At 42.3% G+C, this 27,458-nt stretch overlaps 1 protein-coding gene across 3 annotated transcripts in view; it reads right to left on the bottom strand.

The window, feature by feature from the left end:
* LOC127654062 (lipoma-preferred partner homolog) overlaps positions 1-27,458 on the bottom strand; it is a 287,765-nt gene that overhangs the window by 9,713 nt on the left and 250,594 nt on the right. For all 3 annotated transcript variants that reach the window (XM_052141028.1, XM_052141030.1, XM_052141029.1), the window contains 2 exons: positions 4,149-4,327; positions 154-274 (listed from right to left, as the gene is read on the bottom strand). In XM_052141028.1, coding sequence (XP_051996988.1) covers positions 154-274; positions 4,149-4,327 — 300 coding nt within the window. The remainder of the gene's footprint in view (positions 1-153; positions 275-4,148; positions 4,328-27,458) is intronic.

Genomic DNA, 27,458 nt, shown 5'->3' with positions numbered 1-27,458 from the left:
AAAAGTTTATTCAATATGTTTGTGCTGTATTAAAAGCAATATCACATTAGCAATTGTGCTGTTGGTCTCGTGCACCCTTGCTTGTGTGCAATTGCTAAATTCTACAGACGTTTAGAAACTAAAAAACAACCACACTCAAGTACATTTACTCACCTCACAACGGTAACACTGCACATGGAAGTCACGGTCCAAGGCCACAATACGCACAGTCTCCTCCTGGCCAGGAGCTGGCATTATGGGCTCTTTACACACAGAGCAACGTGGGGCAAATTTCCTTGAAAAAGGGAACACATTTTGTTATCTAATACAAAGAAATGTATACATCTTTAACTATGACTTACTTTAAGTGTTAAAAGACTTAAGTAAGTCCAAAAGTGTCCAAACCACTGTATTTAAAGGCCATGTATAGAATATTACTCTGCTTTAATACATGTATATGGAAATGCCATCAGCAATCAAAGACCTACAATTACTTTGGCTGCTTTTGAAAGTTTCCAATGGAGCCCAGATGAATAATATTTCAAAGGTAAAGGTTTTCGAAAGCTCCACAATGAATACATTAGTTTGTTCTGCATTTTGGGAACACATGACAAGAACAGAGATACCAAAATAGAGAGGCGGTGAGGATGTGTACACAAAGCAAAACCTAGTCAGGTGACTGTACTTCTTCTTTGGGTTGTACCAACACATCTAAAAGGAGGATGTTCTGCAGATGGTGGTCAATATAAACCACAGTAGTAACAATGAGTACAGTCCAGGTTTGACCCAACTGTTCCTCGACACAATAGCATTTCTGTTGTGATTACATTCTCACAATCAACGGATTCCATCTGAAACCTTTCAATTCCTTAACAGATTCAAAAAAGCTGCTTTGCATACTGTCAACACTAGAGAGTCTATTCAAAGGATACAGGTGCATATACCAAGACACAACTTTAAATAACATAGTAATGCTATTGAAAGGGAAAAATTTAATCTACTCTAAATGTTCAAAGTTTAACACAAAGTCTTCGTGTAACTGAGACAATGAAAAGACGTGTTAATATCTACACTGGTGGCCAAAAGTCTGGAATAAAGTACTGATTTTGCTCTTATGGAAAGAAATTGGTACTTTTATTCACCAAAGTTGTATTCATCTATTCACAATGTATAGTCAGGACATAAATAACATGAAAAATTACTATTAGAATTTGAAAAAAATAATAATACTTAAAATACTTCAAAGAGTTCTAAGCAAATAAATCCTCCATGTGCAGCAATAACAACTTTACAGATCTGACATTCTAGTTCTCAGTTTGTCCAGATACTCAGGTGGCACTTCACCCCACGCTTCCTGTAGCACTTGCCATAGATGTGGCTGTCTTGTTGGGCACGTCTCACACACCTTACAGTCTAGCTGATCCCACAGAAGCTCAATGGGTTTAAGATCCATAACACTCTTTTCAAATTATCTGTTGTCCAATGTCTGTGTTTCTTTTGCCCACCCTAACCTTTTATTTTGATTTTCTGTTTCAAAAGTGGCTTTTTCTTTGCAATTCATCCCATAAGGCCTGCACACCTGAGTCTTCTCTTTAGTGTTGTACATGAAACTGGTGTTGAGTGGGTAGAATTCAATGAAGCTGTCAGCTGAGGACATGTGAGGCAAACAAGAGGATAAGTACATCAGAGCCTCTAGTTTGAGAAATAGATGCCTCAGCTGACAGCTTCATTGAATTCTACCCGCTCAAAAACAGTTTCATGTACAACAGTAAAGAGAAGACTCAGGGGTGCAGGCCTCATGGGAAGAATTGCAAAGAAAAAGGCACTTTTGAAAGAGAAATACAAAAAGAAAAAATTATCTGGGGGTGCTTCAGCAAGGCTGGAATCAGCAGATTCGTCTTTGTGAAAGACGCTCGAATCAAGCCATGCACAAGGTTATCCTGAAAGAAAACTTGCTCCCTACTGCTCTGACAATGTTCCCCAACTCTGAGGATTGTTTTTTCCAGCAGGAAAATGCTCCATGCCACACAGCCAGGTCAATCAAGCTGTGGATGGAGGAGCACCAGATCAAGACCCTGTCATGGCCAGCCCAAACTCCAGACCTGAACCCTATTGAAAACCTCTGGCATGTGAACAAGAGGAAGATGGATGGCACCAAGCCATCAAACAAAGCTGAGCTGCTAGAAGTTTTGTGCCAGGAGTGTCATAAAACAGCAATGTGAAAGACTTTAGAGAGCATGCCAAGACGCATGAAAGCTGTGATTGAAAATCAGGGTTATTCGACCAAATATACATTTCTTAACTCTTCCTGAGTTAAAAAATTAGTATTCTGTTGTTTAATAATTAATATGAACTTGTATTCTTTGCATTATTCGAGGTCGGAAAACATTGCAGCTTTTTTGCTATTTTGACCATTTGTCGTTTTCTGCAAATAAATTATCTAAATGACAATATTTTTATTTTGAATTTGGGAGAAATGTTGTCAGTACTTCATAGAATAAAATTAAAATGTAGTAAATTCAGAGAAACTGCTAATTTTGTAGTGGTCTCTTATTTTTTTCCAGAGCTGTGTGTGTATATATATATATATACACACTCACCTAAAGGATTATTAGGAACACCATACTAATACTGTGTTTGACCCCCTTTCGCCTTCAGAACTGCCTTAATTCTACGTGGCATTGATTCAACAAGGTGCTGAAAGCATTCTTTAGAAATATTGGCCCATATTGATAGGATAGCATCTTGCAATTGATGGAGATTTGTGGGATGCGCATCCAGGGCACGAGCTCCTGCTCCACCACATCCCAAAGATGCTCTATTGGGTTGAGATCTGGTGACTGTGGGGGCCATTTTAGTACAGTGAACTCATTGTCATGTTCAAGAAACCAATTTGAAATGATTCGAGCTTTGTGACATGGTGCATTATCCTGCTGGAAGTAGCCATCAGAGGATGGGTACATGGTGGCCATAAAGGGATGGACATGGTCAGAAACAATGCTCAGGTAGGCCGTGGCATTTAAACGATGCCCAATTGGCACTAAGGGGCCTAAAGTGTGCCAAGAAAACATCCCCCACACCATTACACCACCACCACCAGCCTGCACATGGATGGATCCATGTTCTCATTCCGTTTACGCCAAATTCTGACTCTACCATCTGAATGTCTCAACAGAAATCGAGACTCATCAGACCATGCAACATTTTTCCAGTCTTCAACTGTCCAATTTTGGTGAGCTCTTGCAAATTGTAGCCTCTTTTTCCTATTTCTAGTGGAGATGAGTGGTACCCGGTGGGGTCTTCTGCTGTTGTAGCCCATCCGCCTCAAGGTTGTGCGTGTTGTGGCTTCACAAATGCTTTGCTGCATACCTCGGTTGTAACGAGTGGTTATTTCAGGCAAAGTTGCTCTTGTATCAGCTTGAATCAGTCGGCCCATTCTCCTCTGACCTCTAGCATCAACAAGGCGTTTTCGCCCACAGGACTGCCGCATACTGGATGTTTTTCCCTTTTCACACCATTCTTTGTAAACCCTAGAAATGGTTGTGCGTGAAAATCCCAGTAACTGAGCAGATTGTGAAATACTCAGCACCAACAACCATGCCACGCTCAAAATTGCTTAAATCACCTTTTTTCCCATTCTGACATTCAGTTTGGAGTTCAGGAGATTGTCTTGACCAGGACCACACCCCTAAATGCACTGAAGCAACTGCCATGTGATTGGTTGATTAGATAATTGCATTAATGAGAAATTGAACAGGTGTTCCTAATAATCCTTTAGGTGAGTGTGTATATATATATATATACTGTAGATATTGTATAAATATACTGTATATACTGTATACATTATATATAGTGTGTACAGGAAGGTTCAGATACTGTACTCTTTAATTTGTCTTGGATAAAGTATGTGTTGCAGTATACTGCCTTTCAAAGGTAAAACACAGTAACTACAGCAACCCTAAATCAAAATTACTTCAAAGATACTTGGTTGTAGTGACAACTTTGTAGTTACTATAATTTTCAAACTTTTTAAATGGTTGAAATCTCTTTGAATCTGAGAATAGTTGAGCCAAACCATTCTGTCACAGGGCAGATCATAGTCTAACAGACTCAGCTTCCCTCGTTAAAATGTGTAGATGTATTAAGCATGTTTGTGTGCGTGGTCATACTTGTGGAAATCTTTGATGCAGTGGATGTGGTTGGAGGTGTCCACAGTAAAGGGAATACCATCTAGACTTTGGTGGCACACCACACAGGTGAAGCACTGAGGATGATAGGCCTTCCCAGTCGCCCGCAGGATACGCTCCATTATAGGCTTACTACATATATTGCAGGTCTCCAGCGTGTTCTAAAATCAAAAACACACACAAACAGAAACAATTCTATAATTCTATAAGTGACCAACATTTAATGGATATCCGTACAATAATGTGAGCATCAGAACGGGTGTCACAAGCATATCTCTGTCCTCAAATGCCAGAGGAAAATGGGGGTCTGATATAAAGTATATATATTGAGCAACGGAATGAGAGTGAGGCGATCTGATTAGCTACTCTCTGATTCACAAACAAAGTCATTTTTCACTCTCGCTTTCATTCTGTGAGAGGTGCAGCGGTAAATACGTCCACTTTCTGATGACTGCAGGCTTTTCCTCAGCCACAGATCCTGGGCCGCGGGCCAGCTGATGACTTTTCACTCGCATTCCTCTTCTTAATGTCCACCCCGAGCCCCGGATTTGTTATTTCGATATTTCATATAAAAGAATCTTCTAACCCCCTCCCTCCTCTCCAGCCAAGCAATTATGGCAAAGGATGGTGAAATCATCTATGTGTGATCAATTGTAGGATGGCTTTCTCATTGAAAGCGTGGGTGTGTGTGAGTTTGAAAGAGAGTGAGAGAGAGAGAGAGAGAGAGACAGAGACAGAGAGAGAGAGTGGGGGAAAGAGAGGATCTGTGCATGAGAGGGTATGATTCACAAATACTTCCTGGATTTCTACATTCTGGATTCAGTGGCCCAGACACATGTCAGTATGTATAAGTACTCCAGGACACAGCTGTCCTCTTTGGCTTCTTGTCTCTTTGGCACAGCCACTCAGCACTGTTTTCAAACACAGCCTTCCATGCATGTGTTCATGTGTGGCAACATTGTAAGCCATCCCATTTGCTACGCCAAAAAGCTCTGAGATTAGTACTGTGTTGTCGATGTGCCTAGGTCTCACAGGCCTGCATGTATAACCATTATAGATATCCACTAACAAAGGCTGTCAATTTAACACATTAATTCAATGTGATTAATTATATTTAAAAAAAATGTCGCAATAAATCATGCCCACTGACCACACGTGAATTCCGTAATATTGCATTTTCCTGCCATCGGAGCATAAAACCTTTGGCAAGACTGCAAGGGGCAGTTAGCGCAGCTCCAGTTGTTCAATTAGAATGTAACTAGAATTTGCATAGACAGAATTTAATGAAAGTGCCCACGTGTCAAAGCAACCAAATTCAGTTTGTTCTGATGTTGTACTGGGAAAATTTCCCATGCTCTCAGTTCACCGGCATGCTAAGATGGAGTCAAAGGACTCAGCCCTGAGCTCCTACGAGCCACTCATCATTCTTAGATCAACTGGCTTTAGATGCCATAGCTGTGTGTCAGACAGGAAAAAGGAGGAAAGAACTCTATATCAAAGACGGTTCTGTAGATACACAAGTTTGTAATTTATTTTGTTTCTTCAGTGAGTATAATAGGAATTGACATTATTTCACAATCCTCTGCAAATCCTGGAAACGGATAAAGCCTTTAATAAGCTTGCTGCTGAGAGCCCTAGGGGCTCGTCTCATAACTCTGAGGCAAGGAAGAGGGGGAGGGGCCAAACTCCTAGTCTGTATGTATAAATGGGGTGCCATCACAACAGCCTTCTACAGTTGCTTTTCTGAAGGAAAACCTCACACTTAAAAAAGAGGCTGGTTTCCTGCTGCTAACAATTTTCTGAAGAAACTTTTAACAAGTCAACTTCATGACAGTGCAGTCTAGGTCGATCAGTTCTCTCTTCTCTGCCATGGCTTTTCAGTTTCTCGCTGCAGCATTTATGTTGACGTCAATGTAGTTTTCATTTACATGCTGTGGATTTACTGCCCGGTTATAACTTTCAAAGATGGTTTAGGAAATTCTTTGCACCACTAATGGCTTCAGTTCTGGAATAATGAAGTTTAGGAGATCCACTAGAGGGCACTAGACGTCTACTTATCCTCTCAGATTATCACCTCCAGTATGTGATATATTCACACTCTTCTTTTTTTTTTTGCTTCATACATTTCTCTAAGTGTTTGCCCAGAAGGCTAAACAAATGTCTAGGCAGATAAGGTAAAATAAATTTAGGTCAGACAGAATCTTTCTGAACGAAGGGGTGAGTGGAGAGCATTGAAGTCAATTGTAGCCTCTTCTCTCCCTATATACATTTTCACTTTCCTGACAAGTGCTCTGACACTCTCTCTGTCGATCTTCCAGGCACTCTTCTGCTTGTGGGCCCAGCATGGCTAAACTCTAAACACAACACACATCGCCTTTGCAGGACAACTTCTAAAAGTGTTGGCCCAAAAGTGTTCAAAGTTAGGTTTGTTGTGACTGTATAGATACAGACATCTGTAAAGATTGAGAGGCAAAGTCCTAAACATTTCCTAAAAGTTACAAATTCCTTTAGCCTTTAGATAAACACACTCAATGCCTGAATGGTCAGATGAACGATAAATGAATGGGAAAGAATGATATGATCCTCAACTGAAGTGGAAGTTTTTTTGGTAATACTTTACAATAAGGTTCTATTTGATAGCATTAGTAAATGCATTAGGTATCGTGAACTAACAATGAATAACATTCATTCACAGCATTTTAAAACTTGGTTAATGTTAGTTTATAAAAACACATTTGTTCATTGTTTGTTCATGTTGGTCATCAGTTTTGCCATTCTGCTTGGTGACTCTAGTCACACAAAAATAACACACTTTACCTTTAAAGACTGGACTATGCTATAACAAAACCAGAACATGCATCTGCTCTTCAACCAACTATATAGGGTCCAAGTTAAATCCACTTGATGTCTCCCCACTGGCTACCTGTAGCTGCCCACATTAAATTCAAAGCTCTGTTGTTTTGAAGTCTTCTAGATCAGCACTCTCTTACAGATCTAACTTTCAAAAACAGCTGAAGACACTAGTCCACTGAGAGCACTTAACTAATTCATAACAATAAATAAAGGAGCTTTCTTAAATTAACTTTTTATTACCATTAAAATGACTTTTCTCTACTGTTCTAATTGTACTATTCTGTTTTATTCGATATTCACGTAAAATGTATTTATTGTTTTACAAAAGTCACTTAGGACATCTTCCAAATTAATAAATGTAAATATAAAGCACTAAAACTGGACTGTCTAGATAGAAAGAAAGACAGAATACAGAGGGTGAGAGAAAGTAAGGAAATGTGAATATGTGAAAGTATTGTACATGTAAAGTGAGGAAATAAGATAAGACTGAAATCAAATTTCCACTCTCTGTAAAGTGTAACTATCAACAGCCAATTCACAATGCGCCATGTGTACTTAAGCAAAACATTCTAAAGTTTCTGGATTTCTTCTTTTGATAGGAGGATGTATCAATTTTGCATGATTCTAAACTTGGTGGCATGAATTTGTTTTGCACAGAATATTAAAACCCTTTAATATTAACTATAGACTGCTGACTCCTTTTACCTTTAAAGCCAAAAGAATCCTTCTTGTATCTACTGAAAATATTTTCAAAACCAAAAAGGATTTACTACTCAATTGTAAAGGAATGCCCATACCCATCATACAATATGGTATATTTCACATAAAACGTTTAAAACCTCTGACAGCAAAAGGGACCCAAATTAACATATTACAGCACTCAGAAATTATGTTTTTATTAAGTTGAGCTATATGAAAGAACTATGCATTAGAGCACCTGTCTACAATATGATAATTATACAGAACACTGCAAAGTCACCTATTCAATATCACTGTAATGATTGTCAGGGTCAGGACGCCGAGTGTCTGTCTGATCATAAGATTCATTTATATTCAATAAAACAAAGAAAACAGTGACCTCACTGCCTGTATAGCTGAGAGGTCAAAGGTCAGTGGGCTGCTCTAAATAAATGGATCCTTTACTAAAAAAATGTGACCATGCCTGCTTTTAACTATTTGCTCATCTATGTGACCCTGCATTTTTTCTGTGTCCTCCTTTAGCTGAACACTCTACGAAAAAATTATAATAATATACATTTATGCTTTTTTCAATAAAAACATCCAAATATCCTTAGCACAAGATACAAATAGCTGAGAAGCAAAAATGTGCAAGATATTAATACATTCAGCTGTACCAATGTAGTCGCGAGTTCAGAACACAACTTGATCCGCTTTTCCATGTTGCTGAATGTGCCATTACGTACTGATCCTACATTGGCATCGCTGGCACGGCTACATGTAGTTTCTTTTACCACGATACTACAGTGAAATCAGAAACCAGTGACCAAGCATCCCCACGTCAATAAATAATGTAATAAAGTTGGCTTAACACAGGACATCTTGATTCACAAATAGTCTCAAATTTAGGGATGTCTCTAAAGATACAGCAACATTGGAGTATACAAATCCAAAACATTTACAAAACAAAGGTGTACAACTTCAGTAGCATTTGAATCAAATGTCTTACAGGCATACAACCAACTCCAAAGGGTGCATGTAGGTGTCAGCAATAATGCACACCTTTTAGATTTTAGAAAACAAATGTCCAGTTATATTTAAGCATTAATATATATCCATCAGTATTTTAATTATAATCATTGGAATCAGGATCTAGATTTATTTTCTGGAAAAGCAGATCAAGTTGGGTTCTAAACTCGCGAATACACTGGTACAGCTAGTAAAAACATCCATTAATCATACATACCAACCCAGCCTTGTTTTGTTTTTTAGATATGCAGCCAAAAACCTACAAACAAGGGAGTCTTAAATAATTCCTAAACTAAAGATTCTGCTAACTAAATTCAACTCAATACATGTGTTAACTGACTATGATAATGGCCTACTCGTACAACACATTGTTTCCTAGAGCTGGCAGAAAATACTTAAAACAGACACAAGAAGCATATCTATCAACCTCAAATAATACAATATTGAGCAGCAGCCGTCAGAGTCACCTCCCCTATTTGAATGATTGGCTAGGGGAGGAGCTGTCGATCAAGAACTATTGGACCAATGGGGACGCAAATCGCCCCTGATTTACATGAAAATCTACTCACAAGTTTTGGAAATTCAAGCGCAGAACTTGGAAATAAACGCAAAGGAAAATAATAAGAATAAAGAATTAAAAAAATATGAGAATATGAGCAAAATAGTCAGACAGCACAAAAAACGTCTAGGTTACGTATGTAACCTCCATTCCCTGATGGAGGGAACGAGACGTTGTGTCAGAGAAGCGACACTAGGGGTCTCTCTTGAGCGCCGATATCCACCACTGATCTATGAAAAAAGGCCAATGAGAAGTTGGCAGCCGGTATTTGCATGTCCCGCCCCAGACATACGGGTATTTAAGCGGCGCAAATACAGGAGTTCATTCAGGATTTTTCTGAGGAGCCGGAAATGGTCCGGCCACAACAGTGGCTCGGCTCAGCGACGTGGCGGGGAAGACACAACGTCTCGTTCCCTCCATCAGGGAACGGAGGTTACATACGTAACCTAGACGTCCCCCTTCTGTCGCTCTCTCCACGTTTTGTCAGAGAAGCGACACTAGGGGTCCACTTATAAAAGTGCCATGCGCTGAGCCATGTACGTGAACTGCTGATACAGGAGTGAGCAGGTATTCTTACGTGCAGGACGACCAACTGTATCAGACTGCACGTACCCTTCCCCAATGCCCCATTCAAGCCATCAGAATCCTTTTCGTTACCCTGGAGGGGGGAACAAGGTGATGGCCGCCAACCTGGGAACTGGTCAGCCTGGCTGGGCCTCTTTTCTCTCTATGTTTCTCGCATAGAGCAACTACGGCCGGGGCCCTTACACGCATTGAGGGAAGGGGATCTTAGCCCTTCTTTCAGGGGGAGAAGACCCTTGCGGAGGCCACACCTACCCAGCAGGGTAGGCAAAGAGTGGCAAATGCATCACATGGCCTGTTAGGACCTATGTGGAAAAGCTGGTGCGGTGGTAGATCCAGCCTCGTAGAGGGGGGAAGCATACAGCACGGCGACCGAGGCAGCTGTAACTGCCTAAGGGAGACACGGGGGTCCGCTCGTGTGGGGACAGTATCGTGGAATTACACACAGGGGGAGTCCGAGCAAGAGGCCTTACCTGTTGAGCACCTATTCCAGTACAGGGTAGCCATCAGGGTACCCATAGTGGCTTGGATCGGCGAGTTCCTCCGCTGAACTGCGGACCCAAAAGTGCTAGGGAGGAGTCAACCAGCGACCCGAAGATGGGGTCTCCTGGGAACGGAGGCGCACTATTTTACCTCGGCTGAGGGAAAGGGCGCTAGGCGCAAGCGATTCACCCGGTCAGAACGTCAGCGTGTTACCGAGTTCTGCGGGCTCGGACCTGACAAAACACGGGACGATACTGACTCAACATGGAGATTGTAAAACCTCAAGAAAGTGTTAGGTGTTGCCCACACTGCTGCTCTGCAGATGTCAGCTAGGGAGGTGCCCATGGCCAGTGCCCATGAGGACGCAACACCCCTAGTAGAGTGAGCTCGGACCCGCAAGGTGGGGGGCACGGCCTGGGTGTGATAAGCCAATCAAATGGCGTCGACAACCCAGTGGGCAAGCCTCTGTTTTGAGACAGCATTCCCATTCCGCTGTCCCCCGAAGCAGACAAAGAGCTGCTCAGAGCGTCTAGTGCTCTGTGTGCGGTCCAGATAGATACGCAAAGCACGTACTGGACACAGCAACGAGAGGGTTGGGTCTGCCTCCTCCCGGGGCAGCGCTTGCAGGTTCTCTATATCTCTGAAGGGTGTGGTAGGAACCTTGGGCACATAGCCCGGTCACGGTCTTAGGATCAGGTATGTGTCTGCCGGACCGAACTCCAGGCAAGTGTCGCTAACAGAGAACGCTTGCAGGTCCCCGACCCTCTTGATGGAGGCGAGGACGATCGAGAGATCCCAGGAGGGGAATAGGTTAGGCCGGGAGGGAGTTAGCCTCCGGGCACCTTTGAGGAACCTGAAAATTAAGTCATGCTTTCACCTGCTGCAAGGGTACCCCTGCCCGTAGAAAGCAGAGGTCTGTCCAGGGTTTGAGGTTTTGGCGGCAGGCGGTGGTAACTGCATTTGTGCATGCCGCGGCGCCATGCTCGTCTCGGGACTCGAGTCTGGAGCCAGTGCTGAAGTGGTCTCATATGCATCAACCCCAGCGGCGCGGCCGCTGCGGAGGATGCCATATGCCCCAGAAGCTGTTGGAATCGTTTTAGAGGGACCACGGTACCTGGCTTGAGGGAAGCAAGGCATTTCAGCACCAACTGAGCACGCTCGTTGGAGAGACGTGCTGTCATTGAGACTGAGTCTAACTCCAAACCGAGAAAAGAGATGCTCTGGACTGGGGTGAGCTTGCTCTTTTCCCAGTTGACCTGAAGCCCCAAACGGCTGAGGTGCCGGAGCACCTGGTCTCTGTGCGCGCTTAGTAACTCTCGCGAGGGGGCCAGGATGTGCCAGTCATTGAGGTAATTGAGTATGCGTTTGCCGGCTTCTCGGAGCAGGGCAAGAACTGCCTCTGCGACTTTCGTGAAGATGCGAGGGGACAGAGACAGGCTGAAGGGGAGGACTTTGTACTGATACGCCTGGCCGTCGAACGCAAACCGTAGAAAGGGTTGATGTCGAGGGCGAATCGAGACGTGGAAGTATGCGTCCTTCAGTTCTACCACTGCGAACCAATCTAGATGCCGGATGCCAGATAGAATTTGTTTCTGGGTGAGCATTTTGAACGGGAGTTTGTACAGGGTCCGATTGAAAACTCGCAGGTCCATGATCGGTCGTAAGCCACCGCCTTTCTTGGGTACAACGAAGTAAGGGCTGTAGAAACCCTTCTTCGTTTCGTTTGGAGGGACAGGCTCTATCGCGTCCTTGATTAGAAGGGAGGCGATTTCTTCGCGCAGGGACTGGGCATGTTTGCCGTGTACTGCGGAAAAATTAACGCCCACAAAGGGGGGCGGAGGCCTGGCAAACTGAATTGCGTAACCGAGTCGAATGGTCCGGTGCAGCCAGCGTGACGGGCTGGGCAGTGAAAGCCACGCCTCTAAGATCCGTGCTAGGGGCACCAAGGGGACGAGTATTTTGGACATACCCGGCGGGGCTTCGCAGCGGTGCGGAACAGGTAATGCGGCGTCGGGAGGCAGTGAAGCTGCCTGAGGCTCCGGTGCTGAGAATCGACTCAAAGCACTTACCTTGCTCCGCGCACCCGGCAGGGGGCGGGTTCGTGACTGAGGAGGAGGTCTGATGTTGGCATCCTCTGGACTCGTCTGAACTGGCCAGCCGGGGAACAGTCGTGGGGCTGGAAGTGGGGATGCCGCGTCCAGGAAGCCGGGACTGTTGAGGCCTGAAACCAGAGTGCCGTAAGAACGGCATTTGCGGGCCATGTGACCCAGAGACAAAGGAAATAGCTCTTTTATTGAGAATTTGGGTACCGCAGCCCCTGTTGGGGGGTGCGGCAAATGAAAAAACACAAAATTCTCCTCCCGGCCCTCCTCCGGGGGACGGAGAGGTCTTACCACCTCCGGAGCTAACGTCTTGGACTCTGGGTGGGCTGTCTCAGGAGCGCCTGGGAGCCTTCCGGGTCCTCGAGGGGGTCCGTGAGACAGGGGGCGTGCGCTTCCCACGGTTGGCTCGACGCTGGGATTGAGAGCTGGGCCCGGGTTGAAGCGAGCTGATGGTTTCCTGGCCGCGGGAGGACGCCCTCGGCGAGCAGATGGGGCATGAGCCGTAGCGGCAGGATTGCGGCGAGGCATGATGTGAGAGATGGCCTCCGTCTGTTTCTTCACCATGGAGAACTGCTGGGCAAAGTCCTCGACGGTGTCACCGAAGAGGCCAAACTGGGAGACAGGAGCGCTGAGGAAGCGAGTCTTGTCTGCTTCACGCATCTCGACCATGTTCAGTGATTGTTGACGCTCCTGGACCACGAGCGTAGCCATCGCCTGCCCGAGTGCCTGCGCTGTGACCTTCATCGCTCTCAGGGCGAGGTCGGCCGCTGAGCGCAGTTCCTGCCTTGGCTTGATGGACCTGCAGGAGAGCCATGGCATGCAGGGCAGAAGCGGTGCGTCCGGTGGCGCTGTAGGCCTTTGCGGTCAGCAAGGATGTTGCTCTACAGGTCCGGGAAGGGAGTACAGGGCGGCCCCGCCAGGTGGTAGGGCTTCCGGGGCATAAGTGAAGCGCAACTGCCCTATCCACCTGGGGAATCGCTGTGTACACGTGGCACGCTCCGCCGTCGAGGGTGGCGAGCGGCGTCCAGACCCCAGAAGCCAGTCGTCCAGCCTTGATGGCTGTGGGGAGGATGGAGGGTTCCAATCCAAGGCCACGCTAGTGGCTGCCCGGGAAAGGATGTCGGTCATCTGCGCGTCGGCCTCAGCCTGGGCATGCAGGCCCGAAAGCGGCAGCCCAGGGGAGTCCTCAGCGTCAGATACCACGCCCTCCGATGCCGCGGCGAGCTCATCAGCTTCGATGTCAGGAGGGTAGGCGGACTGGCTGTAAGGCGAGTCGCTGTTGCCTCGAGCACGGACGGGAGTCAACGAGCGTGCCGGGGTGCGGGTTGTCCGAGGGGGCGTACCCGGCGGAGCTGCACCCGCTGCCATCCCCAAATCGCCTCCATCGCCAACCGCATCGTCCTCAATCCCGTGGGAAGAAGGAGCGACGCGGGGGGCGGCTGGAGTGGCTTGCTTACGGTTGTAAGCGACCGCAACGTTGTCATGGTCATGTTCTCGCAGTGAGAACATGAACCATCCACAAGTGCAGCCTCAGTGTGATCGCTACCCAGACACACGAGACAACGCCTGTGGCCGTCTGAAGCGGAGAGCACTCTACCGCATCCAGGAACAACACAGGGGCGGAAAGGCATCTTTATAAAGACGCGTCCTTAAAAGGATGTTCAACGCCGCTGTGTTTTGCTCTTTTAGAGGAAATTACTCTTTTAAATAAAATCACTCTTATGAAAAAAACTCGTGAGAGTTTTTTAATCTGCACTGTCGAAGCGCCCAGGGGCAGGAATGCACAGCAGTGCAAACAGGAGAAAGCCGCTGTTGTGCACCGTAGAATCCAACAGCATGCAGCAGAGGAATGTCAGGAACTCGGTGTGTAACACGCAGCAACTGCAGACACGACCATCGGCTCCGAAGAAATTTTATGAATGACCTCCCGTATTTGCGCCGCTTAAATACCCGTATGTCTGGGGGCGGGACATGCAAATACCGGCTGCCAACTTCTCATTGACCTTTTTTCATAGATCAGAGGTGGATATCGGCGCTCAAGAGAGACCCCTAGTGTCGCTTCTTTGACACAACGTGGAGAGAGAGACAGAAGGGGAACTGTAACCAAGGAAAACATGTTTGCAATTCTGATGACTTTGCTTTAATTGTTTTGTTGTTTTATTTTAGCAAATAAATATTGTAGTGTTTATATATTTTTGATTCATTCTTGTTACTTTTTTATCTGTGCTTATTTTGACCTGCACTTTTTATTTATTTTTGCACTTATTATTTTTTTATCTGCGCTTATTATTTTTTTATTCATGCTTATTATTTTGATTCATGCTTATTATTTTTGGATCCGTGATCGCAATACATTTGGTAGGATTTTTATTAATACACAGCAATGATTGTTATATTATGTCACACCTCTACACACAGAGGTTCAGCCTGAATAGCGCATACTGTTTGCATCATAGAGCAGCGAAAAAATGTCACCTGTCTGTCAGTGTTGTCAAAAGTGCTTTGCACAACAGGGGTGGCCAGAGTTGTGGCCAAGCTTCACTCAGGGGTGGCACTGGCCACCCATGGCCACCATATAGCTATGCCCCTGAGGTTTGGAATAACATGACTTTTATTCCAAATGATGACACAATTTTATGTTTGCATATGTTTATGTCAAAATTCAGACAGAGGTACAGGGGCAACAGTAAAAAGTACAAGTAAAAAGCAACAGAATGAGAAGAGGAAATTTAAGAACTAATTGAGCATGAAGGAGGGTATAGTGTAGACAGACAGAAGCTCTGGGACAGAGGACTGAGGAACTGCCACTTTCTATCCCTGGGGCTGTGAGGTGCTCAGGGAAACAACCTCACTCTCTCTATCGTTTGAGTTACTTAAATATAGAAATTTAAAGGAAAGAGGGCTTCAGGGGATTGGATATTAATGCAGAGGCACTATGCCAAGAACTCTCAACGTCTTTTCCCAAGACATAACCCTGCCACTACACTTCAGAAACATTCATTTCCTGTTCTGACTTTAATATGCCGTTACCTTAGAAGGTTTCAGCGAAATCATAAAATACCTCAATATTTCAATCAAGCATGTGAAAGGGCATCGGATTTTGTGTCAAATCAAACCCAACAGGAGAATGCTTCAAGGAGTGGTTCAACCAAAAATTACAATTCTTTAATAATTTACTCACCCTCATGTTGTTCCTTTTCATACGTCTTTCTTTCTTACATGGAACACAAAAAGAGTTATTTAAAGCAGAATGGGAAATCTTTTTTTTCCCCATAAAATGGTGGAAACCATGTATGTCAAGAAAAATTAATCAACTGAAAGAAGCATCCATTCCTGTTCAATTGCTTTCATATAATTTCCTCTCTCAAACTCTCCTCATGCTGTCTGCCTGCTTCCCATCTGGGTTTTGTAAGAGGTCCTTTCTCACTTGAACATTGTTGACAAACTCACACAGAATCGCTTTTGTGTTTATTTGCAGTGGTACACCAGTTTAATTGACTCAGGACACATTGCAAGGTTCCGCCCAGTTCCAACCAGTGTTTAAAGAAACATATTTAAGAAAATATCAGAATTTGATGTCAAATTGTGTTAATTGCATAAAAAATGTGTTAAACATTTTAAATTAATCGCATGCATTTATTGTTCATTATAACCAGATGTCCTTAAACTTAGCTTAGCACAGAACTCTAGACCACTGATTAATAATGTAGAACTGGATTGCTCATGACGTCATAACGTCTCGGTTACCTCTGTTCCCTGATGTCGATGAGTTGACACTAGGGGTTGCTCCTGCGGAGCTCAGACATCTCTGATCTTGAAAAAAGGCCAATGGAAATTAGCCCCATGGGCCAACTGTGTGCCAGGGCATCTGTGCCGAGGGGAGACTCGGTCAGAGAGTACCAAAGTGGGCAGTGGGAGGATTCTGGGGAAGCGAACAGGTCTACCTGTGCTTGCCGAATCGACTTCAGATCAGCTGGACCACCTGAGGGTGGAGTCTCCACTCTCTCCTGAGTGTAACCTGTTGAGCTGTTGAGGTGGCTCGGTATGTGGGTGGCTCGCAGCAACTTGAGCCACTGCGGACTCAAAAGGAGAAGACAACTGAGTGCCCGTTGCACATGGTGCCCCAGCCACGCTGGGAGGCATCTGTTGTAACCACGACGTGCCTGGGGACCTGGCCTAAGGGAGCTCTTGCCCGTATGAAAGCTAGCGTGATGAGGAGGTGTGTGCCGTGGCGCCATGCTCGTCTCTCGACTTGGGCCTGTAGCCAGTGCTGAAGTGGTCTCATATGCATCAACCCAAGCGGTGTGACCATCTCAAACCAGAGAACTAGGGTCTGTGTCGAGGAAGAATCAGACATGGAAGTACGCATCCTTCAGGTCTACCGCCCCGAACCAATTCTGATGCCAGACGCTCGCTAAAATGCATTTCTGGGTGAGATTTCTCGGTTCAGAAATCGCTGGTCTAGGATTGGCCGCAACCCGCCTTTTTTTAGGTACGATGAAGTAGGGGCTGTTTTCATATTGAAGCATTCTCTCTGTAGTCATACATGGATACGGTATTTGATATAATGGCAAGTGATTTTCTAGTACCAAATTAGCAATTTAGCATGATTACTTAAGGATAAAGTGCTGGAAATGGGGCCTGTATAGATCTGATCAAAAATGACCTTTTTTCATATAGTGATGATGCTGTTTTTTAAATAAATAATGTCCTGACTATACTTTGTGATCAATTGAATGGCACTTTGGCAAATTAAAGTACCAATTTCCTTCTGAAACAACAAAATCTGTACATTATTCAAAACCTTTTTTCTGGCTGCCTGTGTGTGTGTGTGTGTGTGTGTGTGTGTGTGTGTGTGTGTGTGTGTGTGTGTGTGTGTGTGTGTGTGTACATATATATCAGTGCTCTAGATACATTACTCCAGATCCATATTAAACGGTGCCAAAATGACAAAGTGTAACAGGCAGCACTTGAAGTGACTCTCGGTTTATCTTGGGGTCAGATTATTTTCTGTAAGGAAGTGATGCAAGCTTGACCGAAAGAGAGAAGCTTCAAAATCAGGCTTCATAAGCTTTGTTCTGCTTGGTTATGTCTATATGACACCTAAGGCACTGGTAGTGCTGAAACCAGCTTCATAAAGTAAATACACGCACAACATATCCTGCTGAAAAAACAAGCTTAGACCTGTATGGATTTGCTGGTTTATGCTGGTTCGGTGCTGGTTTGCTGTTGCAAACAATGCTGATCAACCAGCAATGTCATTCTTCTGAAGTTAGTTGACCAAAAGAGGCTTGCTGGTTAGGAAGACCGGTAAGGACACCACCATACCAATATCCCATGCGTGAGCTCAACATCCAAAACACAACAAATGCTTGTAAACAGCAATGCTGGTTGTATCAACAGGGTAGGCACACACACAACCACACAAACAAGGACAGCATTCTGAGGAGGGATGTTGCACGGCAACTCATGCATGTGCTATCTAATTGGGTCTCTCCTTTGAGGAATGCCAGCCAGTTAATCATGTCTGAATACACCGATCTCAATTAGAAGCTTGCTAATGCTAATGCAGACAGATATGAATATTTCATGGAAAAGAATGGAAGAAAGCCTAGAACATATGCTTTGCTGCTGTACTTCGAACATCAAGAAAAACAAGAAGGGTGGATTCACCTGTCTTCATTGCCTTCTGTACTTCAGTGAGAAGCAGAGCGTGGGCAGCAGTAACGCTTTCAAGATGCATGCCAGCCGCACCAGTGTAAGGGCCATAAAGAGGTGCAGCTCCCGAAAGGTGTTGGTGTGAACAAGTTTCTGCCCGTTTCCTTCCTTTTCATCTAACAGTTTGGGATGAGGGCAAGGTGGGATGCAATGTCACTTGCAATCATATAGGGCAGACAGGACAAAAAATTTAGTTCAAAGACCTTCAATCAATTTATGGTTAGTTGACATGTCCTTAAAGCTATTTTAAAACAGCCTTTTGCTAAATCTTTTATCATTATTATGCATTTAACTAGTTTTTATGACATCATATTATTTAAGAGACAACAAGGAATATTTGTACCAGGGACCAAAACTAAATGTATTTAATTTCGGTTCGTTATGAGCAGAGAAATTTAAAACAAAAATTCTGTTCTGGCATTCCGCAGCCTCCTTTCCAAATGGTAAATGTCAGAATGTGTTAATAACGTTCTTTTTCAAATGACAGCACTCTGCGCTGAGGGTGGGTGATATACCAATTGTAGTGTTGCTAGATCTCGCAAGAGAAACAAGGCACTGGTTTTTGGATAGACAAGCTTAAAAATTTGGGACTTGACTTATCCAAAATATGCAAAAATAAGCAATTCCATTTTTCCCATGTGGGGAATTTTTAAGATTTAAATAATAATAAACATAGTGTACAGTAGCCTACATAAAATTTTCCCTAAATTAATTCCTAATATAAAATATATCCCTGAAAATATGTAAAATATTCATTTGTCCACCTAAAATAAATGAATAGCCTTAACCTCTCTCTCCTGTATGCACACACACACTGCATGGGCATGCTTGGACTAAATGTAACCTTTTCAGACCACATTTGTGTTTTTTGGTCTTTAAACTAGCAGTGCCCTTCAATTTCAAAGTGCATGCTTATGTTCTCCTAATAAGAGAGAAGCCTAATTTATTTTCGGGAAACAGGAAGTGGTGTAATTCCAACAATTTACTGTGATAAACTCTTTGGTCTTTCGTTAATGAAAAAAATTATTGGAACAATATTAACCAGTTATTGACAGTTATGGGCATTTAACAATAATAGAATAGATTCTATTTTATTCCTGTTTTAGGATTTTATTCCTGTTTTCATTTACATTCTGCAAAAACTTTTTTAGCCCTGTTTCCCCCAATTTGGAATGCCCAATTCCCACTACTTAGATGGTCCTCGTGGTGGTGTCGTTACTCATCTCAATATGGGTGTCAGATGACATGTCTCAGTCGCTTCTGCTTCTGAGACCATCAATCCGTGCATCTTATCATGTGGAGGCTCACGTTACTCTCTGCGATCCATGCACAACTTACCACAAACCCCACTGAGAGTGAGAACCACTAATCGCGACCACAAGGAGGTTACCCCATGTGACTCTACCCTCCCTAGTAACCGGGCCAATATGGTTGCTTAGGAGACCTGACTGGAGACAATCAACACACCATGGATTTTAACTTGTGACCCCAGGGGTGATAATCAGCATCAATACTCGCTGAGCTATTCAGGCCCCATCTGATTTGTACTTTTGATAAATTGTTTGTCACAGGATTTAAAAAAAAATTTGAATGGGGAAAAATGTCAAAGAAATTATGGTTATGTAAAATGTACACTTTCTCTTTTAAACATACACTCTCAGAAAAAAGTACAAGTGCCATCAATGGGGTGGTAACCTTAAAGGGACTTACTTCTAGTTAGTCATAACTCATTTTTAAAGAAAGTTTTTAACATGTTTTGGGTACATAATTGAACCCTAAGGACATGTCGTTTACCTATAAAGGTACATTTATATGTTTTGTTCCTCTGGGAACAAAATGTATCAGAAAAGTTTTTTTTTTTTTTTTGATGGTGTATAATAAATAAATAGAAAAATTATCAAATAAAAAAGCTCATGGACATGTTATGTGTCAACTTCTGAACTTTCTTATAATTCTGGTAAAAATTACCTCACTAAGGATTATAGCCACAGTTCAGTAAACTCCTATAAGTACATTTTTAATTTTAATTTAAACAAACTATGCTCAAACTTTATTGTGTGTACATGTAATTGTTAGTGAGGAGCTTTGTTTTTGAAAGGGTGAACATTTCCTAAACTCTGGTGTGTCATCACCTTCCTCCAGAGCAATGACGGACATGGCTGATGGCCCAACTGGATGGCACTGTGGCACAGCCTGCCTGGCAGGATGCAGACATCAGAGGACATCCATTACCAGAAGCCTCTGCTGCACAGGGCAAAATGCCCCCTCACTGTGCCACCTGAGGAAAATGTCTCAGCACAGCCTGGAACCTGGCCAATGTGGTTCAACAACCTACACAAACAGATTTACTCAAGCAAACACACAATCACCATTAGCACACAGTTCCATTTGTTGGTTAACTTGAAACTATGCATGCTTTCGTCCAATTGGACCACTTAAATGGGATATTAAGTTTTGCAATTTACTATAATGTATAATGCCTTGAAATCTTAAATCAACAAGTTTCAAGGCAATATTCATGAAACCAGTTAAAGATTATTGAGTGTAGTTCTTCATGGGAACTTAATGTTAGGCATCTTAGATAAAGATGCATCTTATCAAATTTGTTTGTAAATAATGAAAACAATTTTTGAATGTGCAATCTCCTAATGATGATTGCATTTCTCCCCATATTTACAATGAGTGTGCAGTAAATCAGGCAATAATGAAGCAGGCCACAGGGACCTGGCCATTTATTTAAACCAGCCTCCATGCAGCAAGTAGTCTGAATAATCTTGCAGTTAGAGTGACTGGGAAAGATGGGGAAGGGGGACCGCGTTAAACATGCCCGATTACCAGAAATTATGATCTCCAATTAATTAAGTGCTCCATGCAATTATTGGTTCTGACAGCAGTCATGCGAGCTGCTTGGCAGGAACAGAGCAGTTTAGACAGGGAAGAAATCTGCAGGGTGCCACAAACATAGCACCTTACCCGCATAATTAACCTTGATGCCATTCAGCCCTGCAGTTCGCCTGCATCAAAAGAACAGGGCTATCTCACAAATAAAAGCTGTCTTAACCAATAGTCTTGTTGAGCTGATCAGCAGTGGGCAAGTTCCAAGTAACAAAATGGCATGTACCCCTTGCTGCTGAACAGCAAGATTGTATTCCCTCTCTTTTGAACCTGGATTAAGAACTAATTGAATGGAGCTGTAAAATGTGTATTGTTTATTTTACAATTAAGAATTAGCTCCAGTAAATTAGGTCAAAAGTGATCTGATTAACCAAGAAATTACGGCAATTACGGTAAATCCAATCAGACCTAATTTTTCTCATAATAAAGGGATAGTTTACCCCAAAATGTTGTAATTTACTTGCCTAAACCAATATTACTTTTTATATTTATCTTCTGTGGAATGCAAAAAGAGATCTTAAGTAAAATGTAAGCCTCAGTCACCATTCACTTTCACTGCATCTTTTTCGCATACAATTAAATTAAATGGTGACTGAGGGTAACATGCTGCCCAAGATCTCCAATTGTGTTCCATAGGGTTTGAAATTACATGAGGGTAAATTATGAAATAATAAAATGTTTGGGTGGACTATTCGTTTAAATTGTACCTAAAAAAGAACATTTGGACAGAATAAAAAATTATAAACAAAACTAATGAAGTTTTCATGTGAACACACGTCTCACTGTGAGAAATGTACTCATAGCGTTCATGAACGTGCAAAGGACATCAATATTTCCACTAAACTGACTTAAATTTTGTGTCGTTTCTCATCAAAATCTATCATATGCCTTCAGAATCCTTGGAATATTACTCACGAGTTGAATGAACTACTTTTACTATACTTTTGGGTGCTTTTTAAGCTTTTAAATAAGACACTACCATAGTGTTGAGAAATTATATTTATTATGCATCTTCTTTTGTGTTTTGCCAAACAGGTTTACAACGATATAAGGGTGAAACATTATGACCAAAATGTCATTTTTTTGGGCGAAAATGAAAAACCCTTAAACATTATTGATAAACTAAAGCTTTTTCAAATTTTTCACACTTTTCACATTTAAATTTCACTGCTGTTCATTTTTAATTGTAGGTAGGTAGTCACAGCTGCATCACAATTCTGCATCTCCATAAGTTCAGTTGTAGCCCTACAATTAACAGCGTCAGTGCTTGAAACATTGGATGAGCCCAAACTAGAGGCAGAAAGGCCAAGAGAGGGAATAAGGTGTTGAGGTGATAAATATCTATAACAGTTTGTGACATAGACACTGGCCCATAGGGGACTTGACCAAAGAGTTGAGCAAAAGTGTTGAGCCAGAGAGAATTTTTGTGTCCCTAAATATTTATGTAGACGAGTAAACACATGTCAAATCTGATCTTGCGCTGAGGGATAGAGCCACAAGCACAGCAGCAGCCTCTGCAACACTCCCCCCACTAGCACTCTCTCTAAAAAGCTCTTAATTTATGATAATGTGCTTCTTCCTAAAACTCACCCAGAGAGGACACATACATTAATCTCAGCTGTGCAGTCTACTGCACTGTGTCCATTGACTATGGGGAAGTTTGACCTGTGTGACCATTAAAACATTTCTCCATGCCAAGTCCAAATTGTGAATTAATGGGAGTGATACAAATATTTATTGTATTTCATTAAAATTATTATTTTAAAAACAATTAACCTCAAAGTTTAGTTTGGGATCTCAGAGACTTCAATGTGTGCATACTTTGTTGTAAAACAGAATAATACTTGTCAACAGGGTTTAGATTAGATCAAAGTGTTAAAAGAACGTGAAGGAAAGATTATTACTATTATTATTTTTACATGCACATCTTTGGGGTTTCTGGGACCTCGAAGAGCAAAGTCAATCTCAAAAGAAAGTGAAGTACAGCACGAGCTCTACCTCTAAACATGTAAGGGTTTTCAAATCGTTTTCTGCACAGTTTGAAACAAGTTAACAAGCTTTACGCTCAGAGAGGCCTTATTTGTTTATTTGCATACAAACACAACACTCAGTCAAGTTAAGTCAAGCCAAGTCATTTTATGTGTATAGCGCCTTTCTCAACACACATTGTTTCAAAGCTGCTTTACAGAAAATCATGCATTAACAGAAAATGAAACCGTAATATCTATAAAGTCTTACAGTAATCACTGTGTAGTTTGATTAAATACGATTATGATGCGTGTATAAAAATAAGTCATGAAATAATAATTGTATCTAGAAACCCAGTGAGCAAGCCAAAGGTGACAGCAAGAAACCGACTCTCCCATTCACTGATGTTACACTGCTGTTCTCTACAAAGTAGAGCCTTTTCCCTAATAGTGTTTTATGGCATTGCAGTTTTCAGGAACGTCTTTATTTAACTAACACTACTAATCACACAGCTCCACAGAGAACCCTCAAAACCCCTGTAAAGTATGTTCAAACTCTCACACAGACTAAATTAACAAGGGATTAAAGAGGCAGAAGAATTATTTAGTGTCTCTGGAAATTTCATTGCAGAACAAATGAGAATATGTAGAACTGTGTAAACTTCGAACTTGGTGTTTTTGTGCATGAATTGACAAAATATTTGCCAAAAGGATTGGCATAAATACTGGGGAGAATCCACAGTCCTTTTACTTTGATTATGCAGTTGACTGTACATAAAACAGTTGATTCACCCCTCTGCAAGACAGTATTGAGATGGCAAATGAGTAATAGTGAAGTATAAGTAATGGTGGAGAGGCTCAAGAATCTATATGACTACAAGTGCCTATTTGCACCCAGGGGTTAATAGCATCTACCACACAGGGCAACTATTTGCACCCCAATATTCTGGTGGAACCACAGAAATATACCACACACTAACCAATAGATGTCACTACAGACGGCATGTCAATGTGTAGTGTTGTCCTAGCGACCCTGGGTTGAATCTGCGTTTTGTCCCACAGTTTTTTTCCCATCCGATTTCATGATTTCACTCTTAATATTTCCTTTAATACTACTTAAAATATATAAAAATGAATATAAATGTGCAATTACCATTATTTGCAACAGGGCTGGGGAGCAAATAATATCTGCCACTATTTGCACTGGGGTGTAAACAGCACATACCATTATTTGCACCAGGGTGCAAATAGAATCTGCCTAATAATTATACAAGAATAAGCAAAATGCAGTTTAAATTCGTTTTTGGTGGAGTACAGCATGTCACACTCAATTACACTATGTTCTATGCATATGTCACCCTCGATTACACTATGTTTTTGAAAACTAAAAGGTCCAAGGATAGGTACCAGAGGTACACCATAGCTGCTGCTTTACAAAATATCATAAGAAGTGAAAACAAACAGTGTATACCAACACTGATGTAGCATTAACAGGATTAGAAACCACTTCATGCAAAAAGGGGGATTAATAGAGCTGTGAACAAGTTTATCTGTATTGCACCACATTCAAACAAGCAGAGATAAATTAGTGATAGGTCGAGCCAGGGAAAGCCAGCACACAAAGACAGATTATTGCCAGGATGTTTTTATGGGTCAGTTGCATTGCTGAGGTTAGAGCACATAAGAAGAGCAAAAAGAAGATGGGAGAGCACAAAGCAGATGGGAGATTACAGAGAATCCTTCCTGTCTGTTACTGAAAGGAATGAATGATATCTAGTTGTGCTGTTGAAAAGTTCTGTGTTGTCTATCAGCAAGAGGAGGAACCATGCTAACACTATCAGTGCTGTTCCAAAGAATATGCAAAATAATAGATTTTAATGCATTGTCTCATATTTCCTGTTTGATGTCAAAGCTAAACATTACTGGATGTCACTGTGGGATAGTCTTAATCCCCCCCACCAAAAAAAAGAAAAAATAATATTAAACAAATGTTTTACTATAGTGGGTTGCATATGAATATATTGAATAATAATTATTTTCTGTGTAAGTATAAGATGGGAAAAGAGTAAAAGTGTGTGAGGTGACACGTGCCATTGCAATGTGTCTTTATGATTTAAAAACTGAAATCATATTACTACTACTAGGGTAATAGACAATATACAACATCAGTAACATCAAATAGTCTGTCTACAGTCTGATTATTTAGAGTCTTTTTAATTGTCATGATTTGTGCAAGGAAAGACACAATAGGTCTACCAAAAGGGTGACTTGACATAGTGTATAAGACAAATCAGACAAAAATATAAAAGATATGCATAATACTGTCACGTCTAGAGGTGTTTGTGTTCATGTTTTCATGTCATGTTTTGTGTTAATGTCTTTATTTTTAAATGTACTTCCATGTCATGTTATTTCCTGTTTCATTGTCATGTGATCTTGTCATGTGTTTCCCATTTTAATGTGCCTAGTTCCTATTGGTTTATAGTCTTGTTATTAGTTCTGTTATGTCATTGGTTCATAGTCATTGTCTTGTTATCTTGTTTATAGTTCTGTCTGTTCATTGGTTGATGTATCCCTTGACCATGTACTGTATTTAAGTCACATTTTTCATTTTGTATCGGGGTCAGGTATTGTTTGTGAATGTAACTTTGTTGGTGTACAGCATTCCATGTTTTTGTTTCATAGTCAAGCCAAGTTATGTCAAGTCAAGAATAGTCTAGTCATTCATGTTTACCTTTGTTTTGCTCACGTTTGAAGTTATGGTTTTTGGATCTCACTTTTGTTAATAAAACTGCACTTGGGTTCTACACTTCATCATCGTCTGCATTGTCATTACCAGAGCCAGCCTACATTACAAATACATATGAATGAAACTGTGGCAGGGTGGAGGGCGGGGCTGGGTGGTGATTCTACACACCCGGTCCTTTATCAGGCTAATCAAGTCTCCGAGAGGGATAAAGGCCTACTGTGGGAGATGGTGCGGGAGAGAGAGATCGTTTACAGGCATGTGTTTGTGTCTTTTGTTTAAGTTTATCATTAAAATATTATTTATATTATCAAGCCGGTTCACGCCTCCTCCTTGCCTGTCTAAATCTCTTTACACTGGTGCCGAAAACCGGGAGGGAGGAGGGATGCCCGTCGCGGAGTCCTCGATACTGCCGTCCACCCGGGGGAGCACCACTGCCATCCACCGGGGATGGAGTAACCCGACCGCCCGGACGCAGTAAACGGCCGCCGTCCACGAGACGCGTGGGGACTGGACTCCCCGACCGCCTGAAGTGATGGAGCCGCTGCCAGGGGCGGAGGAGTATCCCCACGAGTCGCCTGGAACGCGGAGGGGCATTCTGTACGTCGGGGTCGTGGGTCTGACTCCGGTCCGCCCGGGGAGGAGTGGCTGTTGTCCGCCTGAGAGGGTGGAGGAGTGATCGAGGACCATGTGACGGTGTATCAGAGAACTGGTGAGTAAATTACCTTTTTTTAAGATGACTTTCAAGAGGACTTTTGAAGTCAAGATGAATAAAAATGTGTAATCCAAAAATGAAGAGCTGAACTACTATAAGGACATTATGAAAAATTATAATAAGAGTTTAAAACTTATGGCCCAACAGTTTGAAATAATTTTCCTTTTAATAACCAAAGGGGAACACTGTATATTTCTGTTTGGTTTGTTTCTCTCATGTTATTCACACTCTATGTATTCATAACACTGTTAGTTATGAACCAAAGGTATTTAGACTCCATTGCAGATGCAGATGTTTAGTAGAGATGACCAGTTTATGAGAGTTTGAAAAGAACATTAAGGCAAACTGCTTTTTTATCCTGTAAGAATAAAATGAAGTTAAATACATGGTGGGGTTTCTCTCATTTTGTCTCTCTTGTAGCATACAGAGCAGCAAATGAGATGTTTGCATAGGGACAATGAAAATATTAATGTTATGATCCTGTGTCTGCTTTTGCCCACACAGTTCCTATAAAAAAATAGGAGCAAGCAGATAAATACAGTAAACTGCTAAATAATGTAAAATGAGCATTCTCCTTTCTTAAAAGATTCCTAGATGGACTTGCTGGCCTCATTTGAAGTTTTCCCCTAGCTCACTGGGGGACTGCCATGTCTCTATAGAGACAGAAGTCTCATGTTCATTCTCTAATCACACAGAGGAGTATGACCCTGAGGATTAGGAGAAAAGAAGAAGAAATTACTTTCATTAAGAAATTCAGATTTCTTCCATCCTTTTGATCTTGTGCCAGAAGAACATTTATGCTGATGAAATGCATAAATAAAGTTCTTAAATTATCCCGGCCCGTTTTAGCAGATGGTTCCAAGTTGGAAAACTTCCAGAGGAAGACAAGCACAATCATTCTGAGAGCTGGTCAGAGGGGATGATTGAAGAGATGGAATAAGTCACTGATACTACAGTGTTTAAGT

This window comes from Xyrauchen texanus, chromosome 13 (assembly GCF_025860055.1).
Source record: "Xyrauchen texanus isolate HMW12.3.18 chromosome 13, RBS_HiC_50CHRs, whole genome shotgun sequence".
In the NCBI taxonomy this organism is placed as follows: domain Eukaryota; kingdom Metazoa; phylum Chordata; class Actinopteri; order Cypriniformes; family Catostomidae; genus Xyrauchen; species Xyrauchen texanus.
The sequence above is the reverse complement of the archived record's forward strand: the minus strand, read 5'-3'. Positions and strand labels throughout refer to the sequence as shown.